Source organism: Sorex araneus, chromosome 6 (assembly GCF_027595985.1).
Source record: "Sorex araneus isolate mSorAra2 chromosome 6, mSorAra2.pri, whole genome shotgun sequence".
Taxonomy (NCBI): Eukaryota; Metazoa; Chordata; class Mammalia; order Eulipotyphla; family Soricidae; genus Sorex; species Sorex araneus.
The window spans coordinates 23,714,300-23,739,414 of NC_073307.1; the positions used below are offsets into that span (position 1 = coordinate 23,714,300).

At 50.8% G+C, this 25,115-nt stretch overlaps 1 protein-coding gene across 2 annotated transcripts in view; it reads left to right on the forward strand.

Moving 5' to 3' along the window:
• KLHL3 (kelch like family member 3) overlaps positions 1-20,965 on the forward strand; it is a 129,674-nt gene extending 108,709 nt beyond the window's left edge. For both annotated transcript variants that reach the window (XM_004609887.3, XM_055141530.1), the window contains 7 exons: positions 2,067-2,184; positions 2,981-3,178; positions 5,671-5,772; positions 8,621-8,749; positions 12,514-12,654; positions 13,370-13,513; positions 16,556-20,965. In XM_004609887.3, the coding sequence (XP_004609944.1) occupies positions 2,067-2,184; positions 2,981-3,178; positions 5,671-5,772; positions 8,621-8,749; positions 12,514-12,654; positions 13,370-13,513; positions 16,556-16,584 (861 nt within the window). In that variant the 3' untranslated portion in view covers positions 16,585-20,965. The remainder of the gene's footprint in view (positions 1-2,066; positions 2,185-2,980; positions 3,179-5,670; positions 5,773-8,620; positions 8,750-12,513; positions 12,655-13,369; positions 13,514-16,555) is intronic.
• The last annotated feature ends 4,150 nt before the right edge of the window (positions 20,966-25,115 follow it).

Genomic DNA, 25,115 nt, shown 5'->3' on the forward strand with positions numbered 1-25,115 from the left:
CAGAGTGCCTTTCCAGAGGAAGTGGCATGTCAGCCAGATCTGAAAAAGAAGCAGGCTCTAGAGCAGAATGTTAGGTCAGAAATGGAAAAATGTTTCAGGGAATTGAAATGGCATGTGTGAGGGTATGGGCACAACAATAAAAACCACAGATTAGTTTTACTCTTGCTTGCTCAACTTCAAAAGAATCCAGTTGCAGAGAAAATCCTGGGTGCCATTGGTCTTCTATTTAGCACGTCTGACTCAAAACACTGGAAGGACAAGGCAAGTTCTAGGGTGCCTTTGAAGAACAGGCAAAACCTTGAGCCCTGGGGGCTGGAGCGATAGCATGGCGGTAGGGCATTTGCCTTGCATATGGCTGACCCCAGTTCGATTCCCAGCATCCCATATGGTCCCCTGAGCACCTCCAGGAGTGATTCCTGAGTGCAGAGCCAGGAGTAACCCCTGAGCATCGCCGGCTGTGACCCAAAAAGAAAAAAAAAATAAACCTTGAGCCCTGCCCAGGAATTTGGACATGGGTAGAGGCTTGCTGAGGCTGTGGAACTGTTCCTGGCTGCTAATATGAGCAGAGCCACAGGTGGAACATAATGTAGACTCCAGCTCTTCTCTGAGGAAGGCTGCTGTGAACCCCAAGCAGAGCCGCTCAGCCAAGGACTGAAGGGAGAGTCCCATGCAGAACTGAAATCTGGAAGCAAGCTGCTGGTGCTGCTGCTCGATGCCTGGATTGTGTGTCTTGGGAATCTTCTAGGAGTCAGAACTGAATTTTGAGTTTGGGATTGTTGGTTCCCCACATTTGGCTGCAGATAGCACAGGCTGATTCTGATGGCCAGTGCCATTCCATGTTGCTAGCGGGTAAGCCTGAATCTAGAATGTGGGAAATATATGATTCATCCTGAGCAGTAGTCATCCCTGCCACATACAGAGGATAATAGGTACTGGGGGCACGCACTCCTGTGGGTGCACACAGATCCAAATAATCACTGTGCTTTGTGAGGACGTGAAAAGAACACCGTGACCATTCTTACAGCAGCTCCTTGTCCCAGCAAGGTGCATTCCAAGACCTTCTGCAGATGCCTAAAACTGTAGGATGTACTGAACCCTGTAAACACTATGAATTTTGTCTTGTACGTTCATCCCTCTGATAAAGTGTAATGTGTACATTAGGCTCAAGAGATTAATAGTAATATCTTACAATGAAGTAGAGCAGTGGCAATGTGCTGTCACGAAAGTTATGTGAATGAGGGCTCTTTCTCTCTCTAAAGAAATAAACTTCATGACTCACTGCTGAAACCGTGCCTTGTGATTTGAAAACATGGCTGTGAAGCTGTGTGGGTGGGCCAGGCAGGAGCGGCAGAGGCATGGGGCTGACGTCAGCACCGCGTCAGGTATCCTTGGCTTGTCTGTCTCCATTGGTGACTTGCGGCCAGCCCTCCTCTGTTCTTGGAGCTTTCTTTTCTTATTTGTCAGCATGGCTGAAGTATCTACATGATAGAATTGCGGTGACAAGTGAGTGATAACACACACACCCAGCCTGGTCATGGTAGCTCTGACCTGACTTGTGGAAGTAAGGACAATTTTCCAGGACACCATAAGTGGTTTCCCATACTTCACTGAACAGTGCTCCCTTGTAGCCTGTGCATTCAGCCATATTTGGGACATCCTTCTACTCTAAGAATGCATCTAAATTCTGTACTCTATTCTGAAATAGGTACAAGTTGGGGCTAAAAATGTGCTCCCTAGCTTCCCCTCCCACACACTCCCATCCCAATCCTTGAGGACCTGAGATGACAGGAAATGCCCTGAGTGGGTGACTACATGTGTCCCCACATGGCCAGGAGCAGGGGCAGTTGGGAGGTACACACCTGATGACTGGGTTTGTGCGGGAGGATGCTCCTGAGACTTGACTCTTCCTACTTGTATGTGATTCGGGGAAGCGGGTTCATTTTCTCTCTCTCTGTAAACTGGTAGGTACCTCCTTCATTTCTAAGCAGTTTGCAGTTCCACAGATGGGTCACCCATGACTCTGGATGGCGGGAAGACATGGCTAATGTCCACTTGTCTTTCTGGAGGTCATGATTGTGGTCGGAGGCCAGGCGCCCAAGGCAATCCGCAGTGTGGAGTGCTATGATTTTGAGGAGGACCGATGGGACCAGATCGCTGAGCTTCCCTCCAGGAGATGCAGAGCAGGTGAGCAGAACTGCCTCACATGACCCGTCTCTCCGCAGCTCATTCCTACCTGGCACCAGGCGGCCTGCTTCTGCCTCCCCCAGCACCTGTGCAGCACCCTCTCCACTCACCACCCCTACCTGACCACGTTTCTGGCTCTCCCATCTGGGGTCAGTTCTTATGCTGTTTGGGACTTCAAGCGGATCCAGGCATTTGTTTTAATCAACCAAAATGAGAGACTGGAGAGATAGGACAGCAGGTTAGGCATTTGCCTTGCACACGCCCAACTCAGGTTTGGTCCCTAGCATTCCATTTGGAACCCCAAGGACTGCCAGGAATGATTCCTGAACACAGAGCCAGGAATCATTCTGATCACTTCTGAATGTGGCCCAACAACAATAACCCCTGTACCCTCCCAGCCCCCCCACAAAAATGACAGCAGCAAACACAGAAGCCTGTGAATCTCAGGCTGCAGAGATAGTACAGCAGGTAGGTACTTGCTTTGCACGTGGCTGACCCGGGTTCAACCCCCAGCATTCTATATGGTCCCCTAAACACCACCAGGAATAATTCCTGAGTGCAGAGCCAGGAGGAACCCCTGAGCATCTTCTAGAAGTGGTCCCCAAACAAAACATAAAACAAAACAAAATGAAACCCTGTGAATCTCACCATGACTTTTACATATCTGAAGGTAGAGATTCCTTTTGGTGGGAAGTTATCCACCTACCTGCCCTGTGTCCCTCCTTGTCACTCAGCTGCGCAGGGGAGCAACCCCTCACCCTTGTTTGACCTCAGTGCCTTGATTCCCTGTGCACAGGAGTGGTCTTCATGGCGGGCCATGTGTACGCTGTGGGCGGGTTTAATGGCTCCCTGCGAGTACGCACCGTGGATGTGTATGACGGCGTGAAGGACCAGTGGACGTCCATCGCCAGCATGCAGGAGCGCCGAAGCACGCTGGGCGCCGCCGTGCTCAATGACCTACTCTACGCAGTGGGGGGCTTTGATGGCAGCACTGGTAGGTACAGGTAGAAGCCCAACCCCCCCTCCCAGCTGGGACTCCCCTCGTGCAGCCCTGACTCCTCCCATACGTTCTTGGACCAACCTTCTCTCCCTCTGGCTTTTGCCACAAGACAGCTCACCTCTGTCGGTGCTCACATGCGATCATTTCTAAGCCTCTGGGAAGGATCTCAACCTGAGCAGAGGCCCCTTTATCCTTTCCAGTGATTAGGAACCCCACTGACTTACAAGAGGAGACCAGAAGGCCAGGGAGAGGCCTTAGCTTTCCATAGGATTGGAACTTGAAGGGTCTGTGGGTGAGAAGTTTGCTGAGTTTCAGCCCGAGGAAGGAACCTGGTTCATGCCGTGTAAGCTTTGTCCATTGTTCTTCCTGCTGCCTTTGCAAGGCCCTGCCTTGCCGGTGAGCTCCCTTAGCCCTGGTTTTAATCTACTGCAAGGCTGGAATGATACTTCGTAAACATGGACTTGAGGAGAGCTCTTCTCTCCCTCAAGCTCTAGGCAAATGTCTCTATAGAGAGTGACTCTGTTGAATTCAAATGATATCATTTAGCTCCCACAGATGTCAGAAATGATTTTTTTTTAATGAGAATTTTCATTTGTGTCTTCACAAGTTGCTGACATTTCCCAGCTTTCTCTTTGCCTCACTTATTTTCTTCTGGGGTCTTTACTCCCCACCCCGGAAGCTACCTCAAGTAAGCTGGATATGGGAATAGAGAGAACAAATGTGTGTCTAGTAAGGCATTGAGGTTTTATAGGAATAGCTTTCTGCTAAAAGCAGAAACCATGACCAAATTCTGATTTAAATAAATGAGAGACTTTGCTTCAGTTATGAAAGAAGAAGTCCTGAAGTTGAAGTTTAGACTTGGTCTAGTTGATCAAGGATCAGGGGCCAAGTTCTTTAGGAATCTTTTGGCCTTAACCTCCTAATCACAGGGTAACTGTTACAGTCCAGCAGACACATTTGTGTTCCAGGTAGCAGCAAACAGAAGGGTAACTCACGTAACTCATGTCTCAGCTAAGCAAAGCCATTTCAGGAATCCGCGGTTTGGGCTCTTTCAGAAAGTCTAGCAAGTTGCCAACTGTAAAAAATTACAAAGGGGGAGATGTGATGTGTGTTGTGTTGTCCGTGGGCTTTCAGGGCGGCGCTCTCTTTCTCACTGCTCGCGTTCAGTGCTCTCGAGCCGCTGTGTATGGACCGGATCGGGATGGCTCCTCCTTGTGCTCTGCTTCTGTGTGTGCCACTGTGCTCTCTTTTGTCTGTCTCTCTATCTCTGTCTCTGTAGTCTCTCCTCTGGTCTCTTCTGACCTCTCTCTGTCTCTGCTTCTGTGTCTTCTCTCTGCTTCTGTGTCTTCTCTCTCCACTTCTGTCTCTTCTCCTTGCTTCTGTCTTACCTCTGCCCTTCTGTCTTGCCTCTGCCCCCTCTCCCACTTACAGTCTTAGTTTATATAGCAATCACATAGGACGGTGACACAAAGGTGGGTTGAACATTAACAAATCAACAAAGAAGGGTAAGACCATTTCTCCAGGAGATTAACAAAATCTCATCTAAGGAGATTATTCCAGATTACTAGGAGATCTGCTCAAGGGTGGGATCCAAACAAGAGTGTGTCACTTTCTTCCTTCCTCATCTAGTAATCCACTTAAATAGTTATAGTAAATTTGCTTCTAATATTTCTAGCAGTGTCATTCTGTATGAGCACAGTAAGAGATATATCAGACTTAAAGTTTGGTTCTTCCTGAGGACATTCACTATATATTCCAGACCGCAGTCCTCAGGCCAGGTTAGTCTTCCTAACCCCATCAGGGTCCTAGTCTTGTTGTTACTTTTGGACCATGACAGCATTTGTCTATGACTATGTTCTCAACTTATAGTTGAGTATTATGGCACTTTGACCTGGCCCATTTTGATGCCAGGGTAGCTAACAGCTTGCCCTGGGTCCATTCTGTCCCTCATTGGGTGCTAGGAACTAAGGGCAACTGAGTGGAGAAAGCAGATGCCCAGGAGTAAATATTATTGGAGTCAATCAGCTCCCAGGTTACAAAGCATATTATTAACTGTCTTCCTGTGTCCATACAGAAAGGACATTGATTAAAGGTAAACTAAGTTCCCTGTGGCAAGGCTAAAAGGACAAACCCAATGTTATCCTACAGCCAACTCCCAGCTTTTAGGGCCCAGGAAGAGGAGGGAAAGAAGGTGAGAACAGGAGTGCTGTGACCCCAGGACTCCATTCTCTGAGTGTAACTGTTGACATTTTCAGAGTGTTCATTTACATCCCATCTCTTCTCACAGCTCAGCTTCAGCATCAGTGGTACCCCAGATAGATCACCCTGATATGTCCCAGAGTGCTGCCAGGCCCATGTGGTGAGGCAGGGGAATTCAGCCACACCCGCAGCTTCCCACCCCCAGATCTGCACTCACCCCGCCTCTGCCTGTCAGCTCTGCAGGCTGAGACCCGAGCCACACACATCTTGAGTCTTTTGTCTCCTAGGCCTGGCGTCGGTGGAAGCCTACAGCTATAAGACCAATGAATGGTTCTTCGTGGCCCCCATGAACACGCGGAGGAGCAGCGTGGGCGTAGGTGTGGTCGAGGGTAAGGAGACCGGGCCTTGTCTGGGGGCTCTGGCAGCCATCCTGGCCCGCAACAGGGTCCAAAGCAGCTGAGAGGTGGAGCTTCTGTTGGGGAGGTCGGGCTTCGACTAGGAGGCGGAGCTTCTGTTGGGGAGGTGGGGCTTCGACTGGGAGGCGGAGTTTCTGTTGGGGAGGTGAGGCTTCGACTGGGAGGCGGGGCTTCTGTGCAGCTCTGCACCATCCTTGGACAGGCACATGAACACCGTTTTCGGTCCTTCTGCTCCACAGCCGTCTGTGTATTTACAAATACACTTTCCCCCTAACACACTAAACAAGGCATCGTAGTGCAAGGATTTTGTCCTTTCATCACGGTATACTAGTTTTGCCATCTCATCTTTCTAGCGTAATACAAATTGATTGTCTGCCAAATATAAGTGTGTTACTTAACTCTGTCGTCCTATTTCTCCTTGATTCCTCAGCTAGGAATGTCAACCACGAAAGCAGGCCCTAAAAAAAAAAAAAAAAAAAAAAAAAAGCTTCCCTGGGTAAGGACTCCAGGAGAAACCCCAAGTGGGTCACTTGCAACTGATGTATGTTGGAATTACTAATGGGGGTTAGAGGAAGCACCATCCTGGTTGTATTTTAAAATGCTGGGCTTCAAGAATAGTAGAAATAAGTACCAGGAGATTGTTTCCATGGCTTGGAGGCTGGTCTCTCATTCTGGGTAACTCAGGGAAGGGACCACCAAGTAAAATGTGGTTGGAGGTCATGTGGGGGAAGGGTGATGCGGGCCGAATACAGACTAGAGACTGAACACAATGGCCACTCAACACCTTTATTGCAAACCACAACACCTAATCAGAGAGAGAGAACAAAAGGGAATTCCCTGCCATAGTGGCAGGATGGGGTGGGGGGAGACGGGACTGGGGAGGGGGGGAGGGATGTTGGGTTTACTGGTGGTGGAGAATGGGCACTGGTGAAGGGATGGGTTATCGAACTTTGTATGGGGGAAACATGAGCACAAAGATGTATGGATCTGTAACTGTACCCTCACGATGACTCTCTAATTAAAAATAAACTAATTAAAAAAAATAAATCCCATGTTAACAGAGAAAAAAAAATGCTGGGCTTGTCCTGGTTGTATTTTAAAGCACTCACCTTGACAAAGGCTTTTGTGAGCTTGCTTCAGATGTAGAACGACTGTCTTGTAGCATGCTCTGATGTGGAGGAATTTGTTTCTCTTTTCCTGTTCGGGATTTGGAGTGCTTTTGGCTCTGGGCTGTCCCAAGGCACAGAGGCTAAGTTACAGCTTGGGTGAGAATGTGAGGAGAGCATCTTAAATGGCCTCTGCTTCTCCATGACCCTGTAGAATAAGTGTCCTCCACAGAAATTCACCTCCCTCTTGCATCTCCTTCCTGTACGGTAGTCCGGATGATGCTGAGGCAGTGAAAGGCACTCAGGGGAACGTGTTGCCAGCTGCCTTGGAAAGCCCCTTCTGTGGAAAGGGGACAGTAAGCATTGAACTTCAGGCAGAAGCTCCCAGCAGAGCGGAGTGTGTGTTAGGAGAATGAGGGGTTGCCATCAGGATCTCTCACATGCTTCTCTCTCAGGCCTTTTTCCTTCTGGGGGGGCCGGGAGTTAGGGACGTGGGCAGCTGGGTGTGGCGCCTGAGCCTCCCCACGCCACGGGAATGGCCAGGCCCTGCGCCCTTTGAACCAGCTATGCTTCCTCAGGCTGGAGTGAAGCAGAACTGGGAACTGGGGCCTTCTTTCTTTTGGAAGGGCTCATTGACAGGAAGCAGAAAGCACGATCAGGTTTAGTGATGATAAGGGAAGACATTATTTGACATTTTGGCATTTGACATATGACAGTATGTCTGACAGCAGAGTCTTGGTTTGACCCCAAGAGTCTCTTTCTAATTTAAAGGAGTTGCGGATTTCCCATAGAAGTTTTACTCTTGGTATTTCTGTTAAGAAAATTACATGTTGATGATTGAAAGAAACAAAACAAACTTTTGATAAACTAACTGTAGTCGATGGGTCTGTATTGGGGTGTTTAGTCTATCGCAGGTGTCCCCGTTACAATCTCATGGTCCCCCATAGGTCTGAAACCCTTACGGGTAAAGAAGGATTCTCTGGCCTCAACCTACACATGTGAGATCCTCCTACTGCTTTCTGAGACCACGTGTTAGACCTCAAACATTTGAGTCACTGCTTTGGGATAGATCAATACCAGCTTCTTCCCCTTTGGTCCAGCCTCATGCCCATGTGAAAGAATGTGCTCGGATACTAAAGTCCAAGGCATTTGAATTCTGCAATAGGTAGTTCTTGGGCATGGCTCAGAGACCTCAGAAGTCTAGAGATACATTCCAGCCACCCCAGTGTCAGTGCCCAGGACTCTTTGCAAGCTCCACCTTCCTGCGCTGTGAAAGGACTACAAGACACGGGCTTTTGAGAACACTTTTCTTTTCATTGTTTGCTACCTTGAGCCCGCCTGCCGCTAGATGGGGCCTTCTGGTTTTCTCTGTCCTGGTGCATAATTCTGGAGTAGAGTTGCTGCAGTTTACTGGCGAGGGTTTGTGGAGCCGCAGCAGTGCAGGTCACGGTCGTGTGCTGGGTATTTATGATACTTACCTAGGGAGAAGCTCAGCATTGCCTTTGAGGAACTTGTGACTTAAGGGAAAGGAAGAAATAGGGACGAGAAGGATGCTTAGGCTAATTGGGAGCGAGCTGGTGGTATTCCAGAGGAAAGAAGCCCTGAGCACTGATGGAGTGGGTGCCCCAGTGGGTTCAAGTGGAACTTTGACTACTCTGCCCCCAGTGTTGTGTCGGGGACCCTGGTGTTGCCCTCAGCGACTCTTTCTATTCCAGGGAAGCTGTATGCTGTCGGGGGCTACGATGGTGCTTCCCGACAGTGCCTGAGCACTGTGGAGCAGTATAACCCAGCGACCAACGAGTGGACATATGTGGCAGACATGAGCACCCGCCGCAGCGGCGCAGGTATGGGGGTCAGGGGGATGGTCACAGGGGAGCTGTGTCAGATTTTACCTGACAGCAGTTTACCATTCTACCTTCTCTTCTCACACTCCTCTCCCTCCTTTCCTTTCAATGCATATAATCCCACTAAATCCCACTAAAACCTCTCTGGTTTTAGAACATTTATAAGTTTCCCTTTCCCAGGGGATGGATTCCTTTGCTAAGCAAACGGATGAGATCATGTTCTCTTCATCCTCACTCCCCCTCTTTCCTGGGAGGTCTCTGCATACCTTCAGAGTAAAGGCTTGCTCTGTGCTAGGTGCTGCCCTACGCAGCATTTCCTGTGTCTCTTTGTACGTAATCTTCATGACAGCCCTAAAAAGTGGATCCAGGGCCAAAGAGGTAGCTCAGATAGCTGGAGCACAGGCTTTGCATGTGGTATACCGAGATTTGATCTTCAGTGCCACATGGTTCCTTCATGCCTAACAGGAGCAATATCTGAGCACAAAGTCCTGATTCACCCCAAGCACTGCAGTGCATGGCACCAAAACTGAAACCCAAAACGCTGATCTAATTGTAGTTCCACTAATCAGACTTAGAAAGTCAGTGGATCCTGGGTTGAATAACTTGCTAGTAACTGGCAGAGTAAAGATGCCCACTCAGATCTGTCCGTTAGCTTCCTCGACCCCCGATATTCCTCTTGTCCTGAAGGGCTCACATTGTCCTGGCCCTCCACGGACATGCCCACACTTCCTTGGGTAGCGTTTCTGTCTTGGTGGTTGAAATACTCGCATGTAGAGATGAATATTGTCCCTTCAACCCCTATCGCCCCACACGTGGAAAGAATGCCTTCCCAGACACCGGCCTCTTCCGCTTCCTGCGGGGAGACCGGAGCACCGTGTCCTTTGGGAATTTCCAGGAAGTGGAGTAACAGTTTCTCCTTCCCTGCTTTGTCTTCTGCCATCATCTCCGGGGCCTAAGGACAGAGCCCAGGAGGGGAGGCAGAGGCTCTGGGAAGGGACACTGGCTCTTGCTCCTGTTCCTGTGGGCAGTAATGACCAGCCTGGCCTTGCAGCAAGACTGGAGGGCTTCTGGGAGGAGAAGCACAATTGGTTGGGAGTTGCCTCCCTTGCCTGCCCTCACATTACTATCTGCTGTTTTGCGTGTGTGTTATTTTGGAGATTGATCTGGAATCTTGTTTTATAGTACCAAACACATAACCACTCCCCCAGCATTACTTTAAAATGATTTGAGTTTTTGAATTCTGAATTCTGAGTGGGCTGGAGTGATAGCACAGCGGTAGGGTGTTTGCCTTTCATGCGGCCAATCCGAGTTGATTCCTCCGCCCCTCTCGGAGAACCCTGCAAGCTCCCGAGAGTATCCTGCCCACATGGCAGAGCCTGGCAAGCTACCCGTGCGTATTGGATATGCCAAAAACAGTAACAATAAGTCTCTCAATGAGAGACGTTACTGGTGCCTGCTCGAACAAATCGATGAGCAACGGGATGACAGTGACAGTGAATTCTGAGTACTTTTGTGCATTTACTGGGTAGAATAGAAAAAGGTTCATGATTCCACTTCAGAAGCCTTTGTGTCAAGATTGCTCCTTCGAGGTTGCCTGTCCCTGCTGACCCTGCCCACTTGGCCCCTCCTGAACATGGAACGGGTGCCTGGATACCTGTGTTTGACGTTGGTCTTCTTCTACAACTGTGGGCCTGGCCCCAAGCTCCCTCGAGCTGGCCTCACCAACATGAGATGCATGGCCAGTTTGTTACCTTCCCTCCCACCGCAGCTCTTCTCCGTTCACACAGTTCTCGGGGAGTTCAGGGTACGGAGTCTGCATAGAGCCGTCCTTGTACTTCCTAGAAATCCTGTGCACCTTGAGGTAGCAGCGTGTGTTCAGAGAGAGCAGCTGGAGCAGCGTGTGTGGCCTCAGGAAATATCACCCAGGCTATGTGGAGGCCCGTGTGGAGCCGTGATGGCTCTGGGTCCCGGGAGACTACAGTTTCTGGAGGCTGCTTGCTCCTTCCAAGAGTGGCCGTGGCAGTGCTGGTATGGGGGAGAGAGGCCTCTGTCCAGGCTGTGGGAGTTCTGCAGCACACGGAGGCGGCGGGGGAACACACTGAATTTTTAGACCAGATCCATGCGCTATTTTGATCCAACACCACCATCTGCTGTTCGCCTGGGGCAACCGCAGGCAGCCTGGCAGCATGGATGCTGGATTGGATTTACAGATTTTGCCATTCACAGGGTATTTGTTGAGAGTACCCTACCTTCAGAGCCAGGCAAACAGATGTGGGTAAGACCAGCTCAGTGCTGTTGGCAGGACATTGTATCTGAGAGCTGCAGTCCTTGGCGCTGTCTGCCCAGCCCAGCCCCCTGTGTTGGTGTTGTTTTTTTTTTTCAAATTCTAGATCAGCCCTCTTAGAGAGTGAGACTGAGGAACCTGTGTTTCAAAAACAAATGAACAAAAAAATGGCTACCCAGCTGCTTGAAATGCAGCTGTCCAAGGACTGGAGTAATCCTCTGGGACCCTTGATGTAGTCCAATGACCTCATTTTGCAGATTGGAAAGCTGAGGCCCTGGAGGGGCAGGTTCACCATGCAGGCGAGTTTCAGGCCCAGGTCCTGAGCTCTGTGTTGTGGCACCAGGTGGCTGCCTCCCTCTAGGGCCCAGTTGCACTCTCTTCTGCCTTTCTCATCTTTGACCTGTGTCAAGGGGCTTTAAAAGGGTCTGCAAGAGCCTATAAGAGATGCAGTCAAAGCACTGGAACATTCTGTCTTTGTCAGGCATCTGGGGCAGGATCATCTTGCAGGCTTGACCCCAGCACACCCACATCATGGTTCAGTCTCTACTCTCTCAACATGAGGAGTAAAAGTCATGCAACACTTTGGGACAAGGAAACAGTATAGCTGTAGCTTTGCAAGAAGGACAGGGAATCGCTGCTTTCAAGGTTATGGTGGGCATTTTATTTTTTGTATTTAGGCCACACCTGGCTGTTCTCAGGCTTACTCCTGGCTCTGTGCTCACGGATCACTCCTGGTAGGACTCAGGGTACCACATGTGGTGCCAGGGATTGAACCTAGGTCTGCTGTGCACAACACAAACGCCCTTTCCATTATATTGGCCAATGTACCTCTCTGCCCGAGGTGGTGGTGTTTTTTCCAGTCTTTTCTTTCTTTTTTTTTTTTTTAACACGACCCTTCTCTTCCCTAGTGTTACATACACACAGATTGATGCTTTTAGAGGTGCATGTGCACACAGATTTTCATATAACTATTTTCACACATATTTTCATATAACTATTGTTTTCATATAACTGTTGTTATAATAAGGGCTGGAGCATTAGCACAGTTGTAGGGCGTTCGCCTTTCATGTGGCCGACTTGTGTTCGATTCCTCTGCCCCTCTCGGAGAGCCTGGCAAGCTACCGAGAGTATTAAGCCCACACGGCAGAGCCTGGCAGGCTACCCGTGGTGTACTCGATATGCCAAAAACAGTAACAATGAGTCTCACAATGAGAGACGTTACTGGTGCCTGCTCGAACAAATCGATGACAGTGACAGCGATTGTTATAACATTACATTACATTGTAAGCTTCCAGGTTGGGTATTTTAGGTGTCTGGTTTCACACATGATGACATTGAGGCTCATCTGGGGAAACAGGGGCACTGCTGAGTGTCCCTCCCAAAAAAACCCAAGGAAGGTGCTCCCAGGCAGGATGTCAGGTCTTGCGGCTTTGGTGCCTACATCTGGCGTGTGGCTGGAGGTCTGTGGTCTGCCTTGCAGGGGTCGGGGTCCTCAGTGGGCAGCTGTACGCCACAGGTGGGCACGACGGGCCCTTGGTGAGAAAGAGCGTTGAGGTTTATGACCCCGGAACAAACGCCTGGAAGCAAGTGGCTGACATGAACATGTGCCGGCGCAATGCAGGTAATGTGAGGGCTTTACCCCCGGGGCACAGTGGGCTCGGGGGGCCTGTAGGGAGAGACTCCCGCAGGCAGGTCTGAACTTGGTCCCTGCACAAGGCGCGTCCACTTGCCGAGCTAAGGGAGACCTCGGAGCCATGAAAGCCCAGGGTCTCCACTTAGCTTTGGAGGGTTCTTCTCCCCCTAGAGAGGGGTGACCCCACTGCACATGACTGCCAAAAAAGCACCGAGGTCAGCGTCAGTGCCCCCAGAGCTGCCTTATGTGGCCGAGCACAGGGCTGCGTGGACGTGGCCCTGGCACTCTCCTTCCTTTGCCAGGCCAGCCATTGTGAGCTCGCGAGGCCCCTGCTGGATTCTCCACGGGGACAGTCCTCTGCCTCCTTCCTTTCCTGCTGAGTGATTGCCCCCGAGGGTTCTGGGGATTGTTTCCTGGAGCCTGGCTCCCCTAGAAGCTGGTTCCTCTTAGAACCCTGCTCTGGTCCATGTCAGTAGGTGGCTCTGCCTCCTTGCCCTATGTTAGCATGAGCTTACCTCATCTCCCTGAGCCACAAAGATCTGCAGGTGACGTTCAGGCATGTCACCTGCTTGCAAACCTGCTGCTGATGAGTAGACGTGTAAATGGGGGTGCCTGGAATGTGCTCATGGCCTCAACTACAGGGCCTTTGGGCTTAAACCACATGCCCTTGACACTCATGCTGATGGCTTCTGTTTGATTCCAGGGGTTTGCGCGGTGAACGGGCTCCTGTATGTGGTTGGCGGGGATGACGGATCCTGCAACCTAGCATCAGTGGAGTACTATAATCCTGTCACCGACAAGTGGACCCTGCTGCCGACCAACATGAGCACGGGGCGGAGCTATGCAGGTCAGCAGCCCAGTGTTCCTTGGGGTCCTTTCTTGTGTTGTGGGGCTTAGGCATGGGTGGGTTGTGTTTGCAGAACTCAGGACTGAGTGCTCCCTTAGGGTGGCAGGCAGCTGTCACCTGTTACCATTCCTTTCTTCTGTGCCCAGAACAAAAGCCCAGGTTTAGCACTTGGTTCTGCAGCCATCCTGAATTTAGCCTCAGAATTCCTAGCTCTGTGTTCCAGGAACGTCACTTCCTATCTGTCCTGTGTTGTCATAAGAAGGCTCAGAATTTTATCACCAGTCCTGGCATGTCTTATGCCAGCCTCCTCAGTAACTAGAATGTGAAGCTAAGACCTGTATACATGCAATAGGGAGTCATGATTATTGAGCACTTAAGGACAGAGTGGAATGTTCTCTGCATGCTTCAGAACATGACACAGGAGGATTGGCCAAGAGGAAACACTTCCTGAAGGGGACAGGGCTTGGTGTAATTGTGCGGGTGGGTCATGTCACACAGACAGTTGCTGTGGCTGGGTTCCCTTCCCTCTGCAATTCAGTCACACCTTCTTAGTAGTCCTCCGGTTGAGGATAACAGTATAATTGCATTTAATGTGTCTGACACAGGGTAGAATTTACAGGCAGTTCAAGAAACACATTTTCATACAGAACTTTTGTTTGGAGGCTATACTCAGAAGTGCTCAGGGCTTACTCCTGTCTGTGCACTCAGAGATAACTCCTAGAGGCGGTATGGGACCATACAGAGTGGCAGGGATTGAACCCAGGTTGTCTAGATGCAAGGTAAGTGCCTTGCTTGCTATACTGTTGATCTGGCCCCACTTTCTTTTTTTCTTTTTTAAAAGAGAAACTTACCAGATGAAGCCCCTGGGACCCAAGCACCACTAGAGTGGCCTCAATGGAAAAAAAAAAGACATGTAGTGCCAGAGCAGCCTGAAGTTTCACCCAGGTTAACCCCAGAGTCAGGTCTGAGGGCGCAGCGTCTGCCATCTCTAAGCTTTGCTTCTCTGCTAAGTTGTCTTAGCTGGGATATCCTGGAGTTTCTTTTCACAGTGTCCTCTCAATTTCATCTTTGACTAGAACCTTTCCTCTAGGGATTATGTCAGAATAAGGCTCCAGTTAGACTCTAAGGCCCTAGACCTTATCTCTAAGTCTTAGGAGTTTGTTCCGTTGCAAGAACCAGAAAAACTAACAGGTCCTTGCTAAACTATGGAAGGAGCACATCTGTTTGAGGCAGCTTGGCATCTGGTGGCAGTCCCGACTGTCATGAAGAACGAGCTTCCCTCTCTTCACTTAACTAGCCTGACTGATCGGAGCTGCTGTCTCTTGGGCCTTGTAGCCTCGGCCAGAACCACATTGTTCATTATATTGGCCAGGACTAGGTTCCCAGTGGTCTGAGAGGTGGTATGGCAAGCTGAGCTCATGATTTGCAGGTCTCTGTTAGCAGGAGGCAAGTAGGAGGGACGTTGGCTCAATCAAGCTGCAGTACCCTCCGGATAGCCTCAGTCCATTGCAGCAGGATTTCAGGGTTGCTTCTGAGTTCTCAGATTATGTATGGAATATGGTTCAGCAAGGCTAAAGCTAACTCAGAGATGCTTCTGGAATGCTTTTGCAAGTGTAATTGTCTCCCACTATTTGTTGTTTTCCGTTTCAGTTACTAGGTCACCAGTTACACAGGTGACCACTGTGTGAAGTGTTATGGACAATAAGAAATTTGGAGAGAAAGATTTCATTTACTTGACTTTTATTACTATATATAGTACTTAGTTATTCTATTTTAACAATAGTTACTGTTATTAGTCTCTTAGTAGCTGATCTGTAGATTAGACTTTCACATAGATGCGTCTATATAGGAAGAAGCATAGCCAGCAAGTCCTTGAATAATGTTTCATTATAATGTTGATGGGGCTGGAGCGATAGCACAGCGAGTAGGATGTTTGCCTTGCACTCGGCCGACCTGGGTTCGATCCCTCTGCCCCTCTGGGAGAGCCCTGCAAGCTCCTGAGAGTATCCTGCCCACATGGCAGAGCCTGGCAAGCTACACATGGCATATTTAATATGCCAAAAACAGTAACAACAAGTCTCACAATGGAGATGTTACTGGTGCCCTCTTGAGCAAATCGATGAGCAATGGGATGACAGTGATGATGATAGTGATAATGTTGATGAGCAGAAATCCTAACTAAAGAAGGAAACAACATTTTCCAGCCATCTGCCTTTGTTACACATAATTTCACTTACAGTCACTTTGTTTTTTCTGTTTGTTTGTTTTGCTTTTTGGGTCACACCTGGCGATGCACAGGAGTTCCTCCTGGCTCTGCTTTCAGGAATTACTCCTGGCAGTGCTCAGGGGACCATATGGGATGCTGGGAATCAAACCCGGGTTGGCCACGTGCAAGGCAAACGCCTTACCCGCTGTGCTATCGCTCCAGCTTACAGTCACTTTCCACCAACATATCAGTTAGATGAAATGAGGGGTGAGTGTCTATAGGTTTATTATTGTCTGTGGTTGCCCAGGTAAGAAGGTTATTCTTAGTGTGGGAGGGGTCTTTCAGTACAGTGATACTAAATTATATGATCTGAACCTGAAGGGGAAATGGTCTTGCCTGAGGCCACAGTGTCCAGTGGCTTGCATTTAGCTTTTCTAAATTCCACAAAATCAGCTCATGTTCCTTCCAGTTTGTCAGTGTTTGTAAAAGTGGAATTGCATCCCTCATCCATTCTCTGAGTGACACCATTTGGGCTGTGGCACTTCTGGGTTTCTTGTGTGGGATGTGCTGGGGTAAGAGGAGGTCCTACAGGCGAAGTCAGTGTATGCTGTAGGGGGACTCACTGTGTCTCCAGGGGCTGTACTTGTGGGTGCCAGAGTCTTCCAGGAACTTGACTGAGAAAATAGGGAACAGCGCTCTGCAGCCTGAGTCCCCAGGCTTTAATATCTGGGTGCGAATAGCGCCCCTTTCCCTTGGCTGTGACTGTGGACTTTGCTGGAGTTCATGAACGACTTCAAAGAAGTGAAGAAGCCAACTCTCTCCTGTTTTCATTGTAGGTGTTGCTGTGATTCACAAGCCCTTGTGACCCCAACTCCCACTGCCAGGAGGTGGAGGAAGGAAGGTGCTGCTGTGCCTCAGAGCAGCAGGCCGTGGACTGGATGCCCCCTGCTGCCAACGTGCTTGGGCTGCAGTGGAGTGAGAACTGCTCTCCTCGGACTCGGCCACGTGGCATCCCGGCACGAAGACTAGGGACCCACCTCCTGCTCCCCGAGGTGTTTCAGCCACTGCCCTGAGCAGTGGGTTCCTTGTAGCTTGGCAGCACCTTTATTTTTTGTGTGTTGCTACAGGGACAACAGATAAAAGAACTCTGTGTGTATGTGTGTGTGTGTGTGTGTGTGTGTGAGGGGGGGTAGGAGAGAGAGAGAGAGAGAGAGAGAGAGAGAGAGAGAGAGAGAGAGAGAGAGAGAGATGGTGTCTGTCAAATTGTGTGTGTGTGCGCGTGTGCGTGTGTGTGCGTGTGCGTGTGCGTGTGTGTGTGTGTGTGTATGTGTGTGTGTGTGTGATGATCTACTGGATTTCTTTACTACTGATCCTTACATGATGCTAAAAATCAAATCACAGAGACCTCTCTTTTGCATTTGCCCCATGGGGCCCCTGAGACTACTGAAGCTGCTGTCTTCTGGTGGTCCAGTTGGACAGGAAGTGTCCAGAAATCCCCGGTGAGGGCCAGTGCAGTGGCCACACCCACAGCCCAGCATTGACTACTGCTGCTGTCTGCAGAGGAGCTGGGTGTCCCAGTCCATCCCACGTCCTCTGTGCTAGCACGAGGAATAGCAGGTGCCCAGTCCCTCCCCCCCAGGAAGAAGCAGACAAACTGTCACACTGATCTTTGATATCATGGATTCTAGCTTGGGAGATTTTTGTCTCTTCAGCTGGGAAAATGTTCTCTTCAGAGAAGCCCCAAGTGACACACTGGAGAAAAAAGACATAAAAAGCAAAACACACACATGGTGGCAAGGATCAGATCTGTGCGCAGAATGGCCCCAGAGAGGATCCGGCTTCTGGGGTCCCAGGAAAGGAGGTGCTTCTGGACACTTCCTATCCAGGCTTACTCACAGCAGCTCATTGCACTTGCAAGGTTCTGGTTTGGAGGATAAGTGAAGGGTCACTCTGCCCCCCAGCCCAAAGATTGGTGTGCCCAGAATTCAGTGGGGCCATGTGTGGTTCAGACATGATGGTACTAAAAGGGCAGCTGGCAGTGCCAACCTGGGCTTGGCACATTGTGACAAAGGTCAGGTCTGTCTGAGATCCTCATCTTTCTTGCCTCACAGCCTCTCTCCAGTCCAGGGTCTGCGCCCCCTTCTCCTTGCTCCCCCTGTGAAGGAGGAGATACTGAGAGGCCCTGGATATTTGATCTCTCTCAGGGGTGCTTGCATTTTAAAAGGAGAGCGTGACAAGCCTTTGCTAAAACACAGGTAAACATGGTTAATGAACTGGAAGCGTCTGGGGTGTATTTGAGGGCATGTAGAGCCATTTGCATTCAAAATCAAGCCCCATAAAGTGATAGTGCTCTAATGAGCAAGCTGCTGGTGTTAGAATTCCCAGCCTGTTCCTGGAACATGGTCTCATGGTCTCACACTTGGGGGCTGGAGTTCAGCCCTTTCTGGTGGCAGGTTCTACTTAGGGAGCCAAGGAGCTTTCTGAGCCCCGACATTGGATGTTTGCTACAGGCAGGCTACTTCCAGGTTGACACTGCAAGAGAATTCCGCCCCCCCCCCCCGCCTTACTCCACAGCTGGGAGCCCAGGAAGACTCCTGGGGAGACCCGCATGCGGTGGCCCCGTGGTGGATCGACTGTGTGCTCACATGGCATTTGGCTCTCCTGTAGATGTTGAGCCGTCACTAGCCCGGTGAGGTCGGAGCCGCTGGACCACAGGGCGGGTGGAGGGCAGGAAGAAGGCTCTGGGGGAGCCTCGGCACACTTTGACATGGGCTTTGTGGTGTCACTGGGCACAGGCCAGAGCTCTACCCTGGCTCAGTGAAGGGGCGGGACTTCCTTTCTTCCTTTCGGTGGTGTTGTTGCAGGATGAAGTTGGGGGTTAAGTTCTGATGTGTGCTGGTCACATAGCTCTTAGTTTCAGATAAAAGGTGACCTCCCTGCTTCCCCCACCACCCAGAAGTGGGACTTCCATGCCTGGGGGGGGGAGGGCTGCGGCCCCTGCGGCCCACTCCCTGATGCTAGCCAGCGGCGTGTTCTGCTCCTGGTTCTGCCTCACATCTCCCTTCCCAGGAAGCACTGTCCGCGCCGGAGTGCTGCTGAGGCCATGTCCATTTCATCCACATGTGTCCTTTTACATGGGGATTAGAACACTGGTACGTCATCACCAAAAAGCCAATCTGCTCCAGCTGCCCCCAGATGCTAGCCACAACCTCTTTATACCAGATGAAATTCTCTCTCCCTCTCCACCGCAGTGGACATAGCAGGATTATTTTCAAGTCTGTGCTGGCTCTTAGGCAGGTGAACCTCCTCTCCCCATTTCCCGATACAGGTGGCCACCGCTGCTGGTAAATGCAGCCTGCCAGTGGTGTATTTACAGTCTGCTCACAGCGGTGAAATGGAATTGTGGCCCAAGGTGAGAAGCAACTTAGACACCACCTGGATACTGATTTGGATAAGTCAGACCCTGAATTTCAAAGTTCTCTTTCTTAAGTACCCAATGGCATCTCAGCATCTCAAAAGTCGCAGTATTATGCAAATGAAAGTGACCTCATTTTCCGCTATGCAATAAGAATATCTTATTCTATTTCATGACAAACCAGTTGCAATATCCCCTCCGACGCTTTTTGAGCTGTCTTACTTTGATATCTGTTACGGTGTCGTGTTTGTCGGTTCCTGAGCCAGATTCTTTCAAAGATTGCCTTTTTTTAAAAATAAAATTGAAGCTATAGCTTTCAGGCTACAAATTTTAATGTAGATATTTTTATAAGATAATTTTTTCAGGATATTTGAATTGCTTTTATTGTCCATGATAACGAAGCAGTTCCGTTCTATTGTGGTTCACTCTCAGTGTGATTCACACCTGTGGCTCTCTTCCCTGACCGCTCACTTCCACCCCCTAAACCTATTTCTCAGAGCTCCAGGTAGGTGCGTCTCTTCCCCTGGACTCTGACTCTTCCACCACCTTCAAGGGAGATTGCTGAATTAAACCACACAAAAACACTTGAATTGCTCCGGGACTAGCATTGTGCCTGACTCAGCACGGACTCCTCAGCGTTGCCTGACTGCTCCAGGGCGCTCAGCAGGGCTGCCGAGTTCTGGTCTTCTGGGGACTCTCACTGCAGACTCTGAGCCCTGCAGGCTGTTGGTGGGGAGGCTCCAGGGAAGGGCTGACCCTCCAGCGCCTTCTGCGGCATTTTCAAGTCTTCTCTCTCATTCCCACCCCTGGCTCTTCTGCAACTTCTAACTGCTCCCAGCCTTTGACACATCTTATTTCTGAACTTTAAAAGCGGGGGTCATGCCTCATGATCCCCGCTAAGAATGTGTTCAACCTTGCATTGCTGACACTCACATTAGTTACACTGAACTCGTTTGTTTTTTGAACTGTGTCTACACTCCAGACTCAGTTGCTGTGTATTTATCTGCCATTAAGGCATTTAAAAAGAGTGTTTTTATTTGTGTTGGGACAGGTGCCATTTGACTCACCTCCATTCTCCCCCTTTCGACCGTGTTGGATCAACTTGGGAGACTGGGTAAACTCATAATCTGGTGAGCTGGAGTTTTTAAGGCTGCTGGCCTGCAGAAGCAAGGAGGTGGGAATGTATTTTTACTTTTTCAGTGTTTGCACTATTTAGAGACCAACACCCCTGCTGGCTCAGCTGTGCTGTGTCTGCCGATAGGGTGGGCAGGACAGCCCGCAGCTCTGCTGGCATTCGGGAATGGAAGAGGCTGCTTCCGCCTGGATGGTCACAGCCTGGCGCCTTGTGCCACCTTCATCCTGCGGCTCCTTGAGGCATGGATAAGGTGTTTGCCAAACCAGGAAGTCTGGGACTGTGACACTTGGGGAAAAAAATAGCCCTAATGCTGGGTTCTTATTTTCGATTATGAGCTTAGGAATTAGTTCCTCCCTTCTCATTGGACTTGTTATGTTTGTGTATGATGGGTAACAAACTTCCTTTGAAAGAAACCCAAGACACTGAATGTATCTGTGCATGGGTGCTCCATCGGGTGGCTTCAGGGGACTGGTGGGCCTGATCACGGATCTTCTCTATGGCACATCGTGTCAGTCCCGGAGCTGCTGTTTCCTGCTGCGATTGTCAGGGACTGTGGCTGGCAGAAGGACACTTGTCACATGCACGGCCAATCACAGTGATAATGGAAGAAACGGTTCCTCCATTGTGTTATTTCAACAGGAATTGTGTTCTGGCTTCCCATCTTCTGTTACTTTAATAAAAACTGAACTGTGCGAACCTTCCTCAGTATTTCATTTCTCTACCATGTCTCAAACATAAGGACAGGCTTATTCCTGCATGCCTGCAGAGGAACAGTTTTTAAGAGTGGCTGAGTGGCTCTGGCTTCCTTTGGTCTTTGTCCCCTGTCTCCAGAGCCCCAGAGATCTCATGGCGGGGCGGGGGGGGGGGTGGAGGACAGTCTGGCTGGTTGATGTTAGCGGGTGGAGCGCTGCCCACTGGGGGGCAGGTGTGCCAGTTGGGCACTGAGCAGGTGAGATATACTTCTCTGACACTGATTTGGAAATGCCGATTAGAAGACCTTGAGGTTTGGCTATGTTTTTGCCATGAAATACATTTATCAGACATAACAGTAGTATAAAAGGTCAATGTATATGAAATGATGACAGCTAGCATTTCTGTGAGCACCTACTATATGCCTAACACTTTAGAAAATGATGCTGGGCCCAGATGCCTTGAATCCTCATCAAAATCCTCTGAGTTACTGTAATTGTCTTGGTTTTACAGATGAAAGGAAGGATGGAGTGTGCATAGGTTAAACGAGAAACTAAGCAGGAAAGCTGCAGCCAGGATATCAGGATATCGGTTACAATCTGGTCTGTAGCCTTAATCATCTATTCCTGGGGCCCCGAAGAGGTCAGAAGGGGTGGGGGGAGTTAGAAACACCAAGGAGAGAAGACTCACAGGAAGTGGATACATGGCCCAGTAAAGCGCAGTGGCCCAGATAGTAACAGTGCCCTTGCCTGTCAGCATGTTTGTGACTACAGCAGTGATGGCTATGCCCTCTGCCAAATCTTTCATGCAGTGACTTCCCGGGGGCAGTGCTGGTGCTTTCACAAATTCCTGACAGTTTAAACTGGGAAGAACAGACAAATTGACCCTCTTTCCTCTGTCCCTTCCCTTTCTATTCCAGTCTCCACAGGCCTCTAAGGGTCACCTCACCATCTTTCCCAGCATTGGGGTCTTTCATTTTCCCCTTCACAGTGTGTTCATCAGATGTTTATTCATTCAACAAGGAAGTACCTCCCATTGTCGCTATCCATTGTTTGATGTCCTTGAGAGACAGCAGCTGACAAAGCAAGTGGTGGGTAGGTGTATAAGGGGCTGCTAAGCATCAGTGACGGGCGGGTGCGCTTAGGAACATTGAGATGGGGAGCAGAAGCACTCAGGGAGAGAAAGGGACAGGCCTGGGGAGACCCAGGGAAAGGGAGTGAACTCACACCTAGCGAGAGAGACCCAAGACATACAGAGAGAGGTAGAGGAGACAGAAATACATAAAGGTACATAGAGGCAGAGAGGGGAGCTCTCACATGCACAGAGATACGGAGGCAGATGCAGACTGGTGGCAGCAAGCAGGCCAGTGATGGTGAGAAGTTTTAAAGCGAGGACACTTGGCACCCCTTTGCCCTCCCGCCAGGTGGCTGAGCCAGTCTCTCCAACCCTTGGCTTTGGTTCCCTCAGCAGAGCTCCGTGAGCTTGTAGAGACCATGTCTCAGTGGGATTGAGGCTTCCAGGGTCTGGTGTGTGTTCAGGGGGAACGCCGGGGTTGAGCTCCCGGTGGAGGCACCCGAGTGCAGTGGGAGGGGGCCTGGTGTCACCTGGTGGCTGTGCTGATGCTCTGCTTTGGCACAGGTGTCCCGTGGCGCCACCTTTCCTCTGGGGAGTGAGGAGGGATGTCAACCTGGGAGCAGGACCTGCTCTTTAGCAGACGCAGATGTAAGTGCTGCTGTGATGAAGGAGGCCCAAGCTTGCTGGCCAGTGATTCTCAGTAAAGATCAGTGGGGCTGCCAAGCAGGTACTGGGGCAGCAGGTCTCTGCCCGTTGGAAAGTGCCATGTTCCCTTTGGGAATGGTGGTGTGGGTGCACCCCCCTCCCCCGCACTGCACCACGGCAGGAGTGACTCCTGAGTGGGAGCTGTTACTTCTGTCATGCATATGGGGATCTAAGGGCAGAGAGGGGTTATGCTGCTCACATCCCCAGAGTCCATAGGAGCCTGGAGTCCATCACCGAGGTGTGTATTTGGGTGCTGATGGTGACCGAGTAACCATAGGGTTCAGTGAACCAAAGAGTGGCCTGCTCTGCTCAGAACGGAGACCATATGTAGTGCCAGGGAGTGAATCTGGCAAGGCAAGCACCTTCCCCACAATCCTACCACTCCGGCCCCTGGAGAATATTTTTAACTAGGCGCCAGGATTGGATGCTCTCTGTACAGTTGGAGCCGTACCTGCAGGGAAGAAGGGCGAGGACAGTGTGTCAGCAGGTGGAGATGCAGGTCATAGGCCGACTCCCATTGGCCCGTCTCGGAAGGCCGGGTGGCTCCCATTGGCCCATCTCGGAAGGTTGGGTGGCTCCCATTGGCCCGTCTCGGAAGGTTGGGTGGCTCCCATTGGCTCGTTTAAAAAGGCTGTGTGACTCCTATTGGTCTGTCTCGGAACATTGCAGTGGCTCCCATTGCCCATCTCAGAATGTAGTGAGACTCCCATTGGCCGGTCTTGGGAGACTGTGTGACTCCCACTGGCCTTTCTCAGAAAACTGCGAGACTCCCATTGGCCCGTCCCGGAAGGCTGCGTGGTCAGTGACTTGGATTTGGCCTTGCTGGGTCCAGTCGGCCTCTTTCTGGTCCGTCAGTGAGCATTCATTATAGGGTCCTCTACGGACCCAGCCGGGGAACACTCATCAAGTGTGATGCTCCGTGCACGTGGTGTCCTCGGAGGAGGATGTGCTGGGTCCCGGGGACAGGCCGGCAGGGAGGCGCCTCTTAAAGCTGTCACCTGCGTTCTTCCCCCGTGGAGTCCCTCTTGCAGGATAAATGGTAAACGGGTAGCCCTGGGCATTTGAGACCTCTAGGAGCCGCGGCTGTTGGCCAGCTCCCGCAGCGCTGACTGACGAGGCCTGTCGGCCGCGCGATCCCTGACCTTTATCTCCGAGCGGCCCACGGGAGCCGCTTCATGCATCTTCCCGAGGCGCCACCTTGGAGGCAGAGGCAGGCGCAATGTGATTCCGGCGTCTTGGAGACACTTCCCTGCATCTTCCTGTCCCGCAGGCCCCCTGGCATCTGACAGTGGCCCACCGCGTCGTGCCCCGGGCTGGGTGGAGCCAGCGGAGGTGAAGACGGAGATGAACGCACACACGAGTCAGCTGCCAAGGCGGCCTTCACCCGCCTCAGTCAGCACAGCCCTCCAAGGAGGCAGCGCCTGGGCAGGTGGGTGCGGCAGGGAGCCCCCTCTCGGGCTGGGAGCTCACCGCTCCCTCACCTTCCTCTTCCTCCCTGCTGATTGCCAGCAGCCAGCAGTGTGGATCTGCACTGAGGAGAGCCCCCAGGGTCTGGGACACCAGAGGTCGTTCCCAGGGCATTTCTGGTCACAGATCCATCATTTTAATGTCACCCCGGACCCCCACTGCAGTGATTAAGGAAGAAACGCTGTCCTGGTGTTTCTAGGACACCAGGAACCCGATAAGGAACCCTGTAAAAACTGCCTCAGACTTTCAGGTCTGTGTCCTCCCAGAGATGGTGGCTTTGATTTCTAGTAGCTTCTAGGAGAAATGTCCTGCCTGCATCTAGGAGATGACTGGGCATGAGGGTGAGCTTGAGGGTGGGATCCAGGTGACACTGGGAGGGCCTGAGGGGAGGAGGCTGCCAGGGTGGGCAGCAGCCCTTATTCTCTTGGCCTGAGGAGGCTCTGTGTGCTCTGAAGACCTGTGTGGGGTCACCCCCTGGCCCCTTCCTAGGCAACCCTTGTTGGGAGCAACCTTCTCGGGGCAGCTTCTGTTCTCTGTATGTATTAAACATGGAATGATTAGTTCAGATTTATCAGGCTCCTCCTGACGTCAGTGTCCGAGCCAGCTTGAAAACAATGGTAGAGAGACACGTTCATGGCCAGGTGGGATTATCCTGAGATGATGAAAGCAATAAGGAATTCAGTACAGTATGGCAGGCATCTGGGTGGGTGTGGGGGGAGAGGGGTCCAGGGGCGGGTGGCTGGGGAGGCACCACAGAGGCAGGAAAGAATCCTGGTGGGTGGGACTAGAAGCCAAGGCCTTGTTTTGGATGGCTGATGACTGTTAGCCAGGTGAAGGGTGGCTAACACTGGTCCAGAGAGATGGTTCTGGAGAAAGCATGAGTGAGGCTGGGATGCTATGTGACCAGATC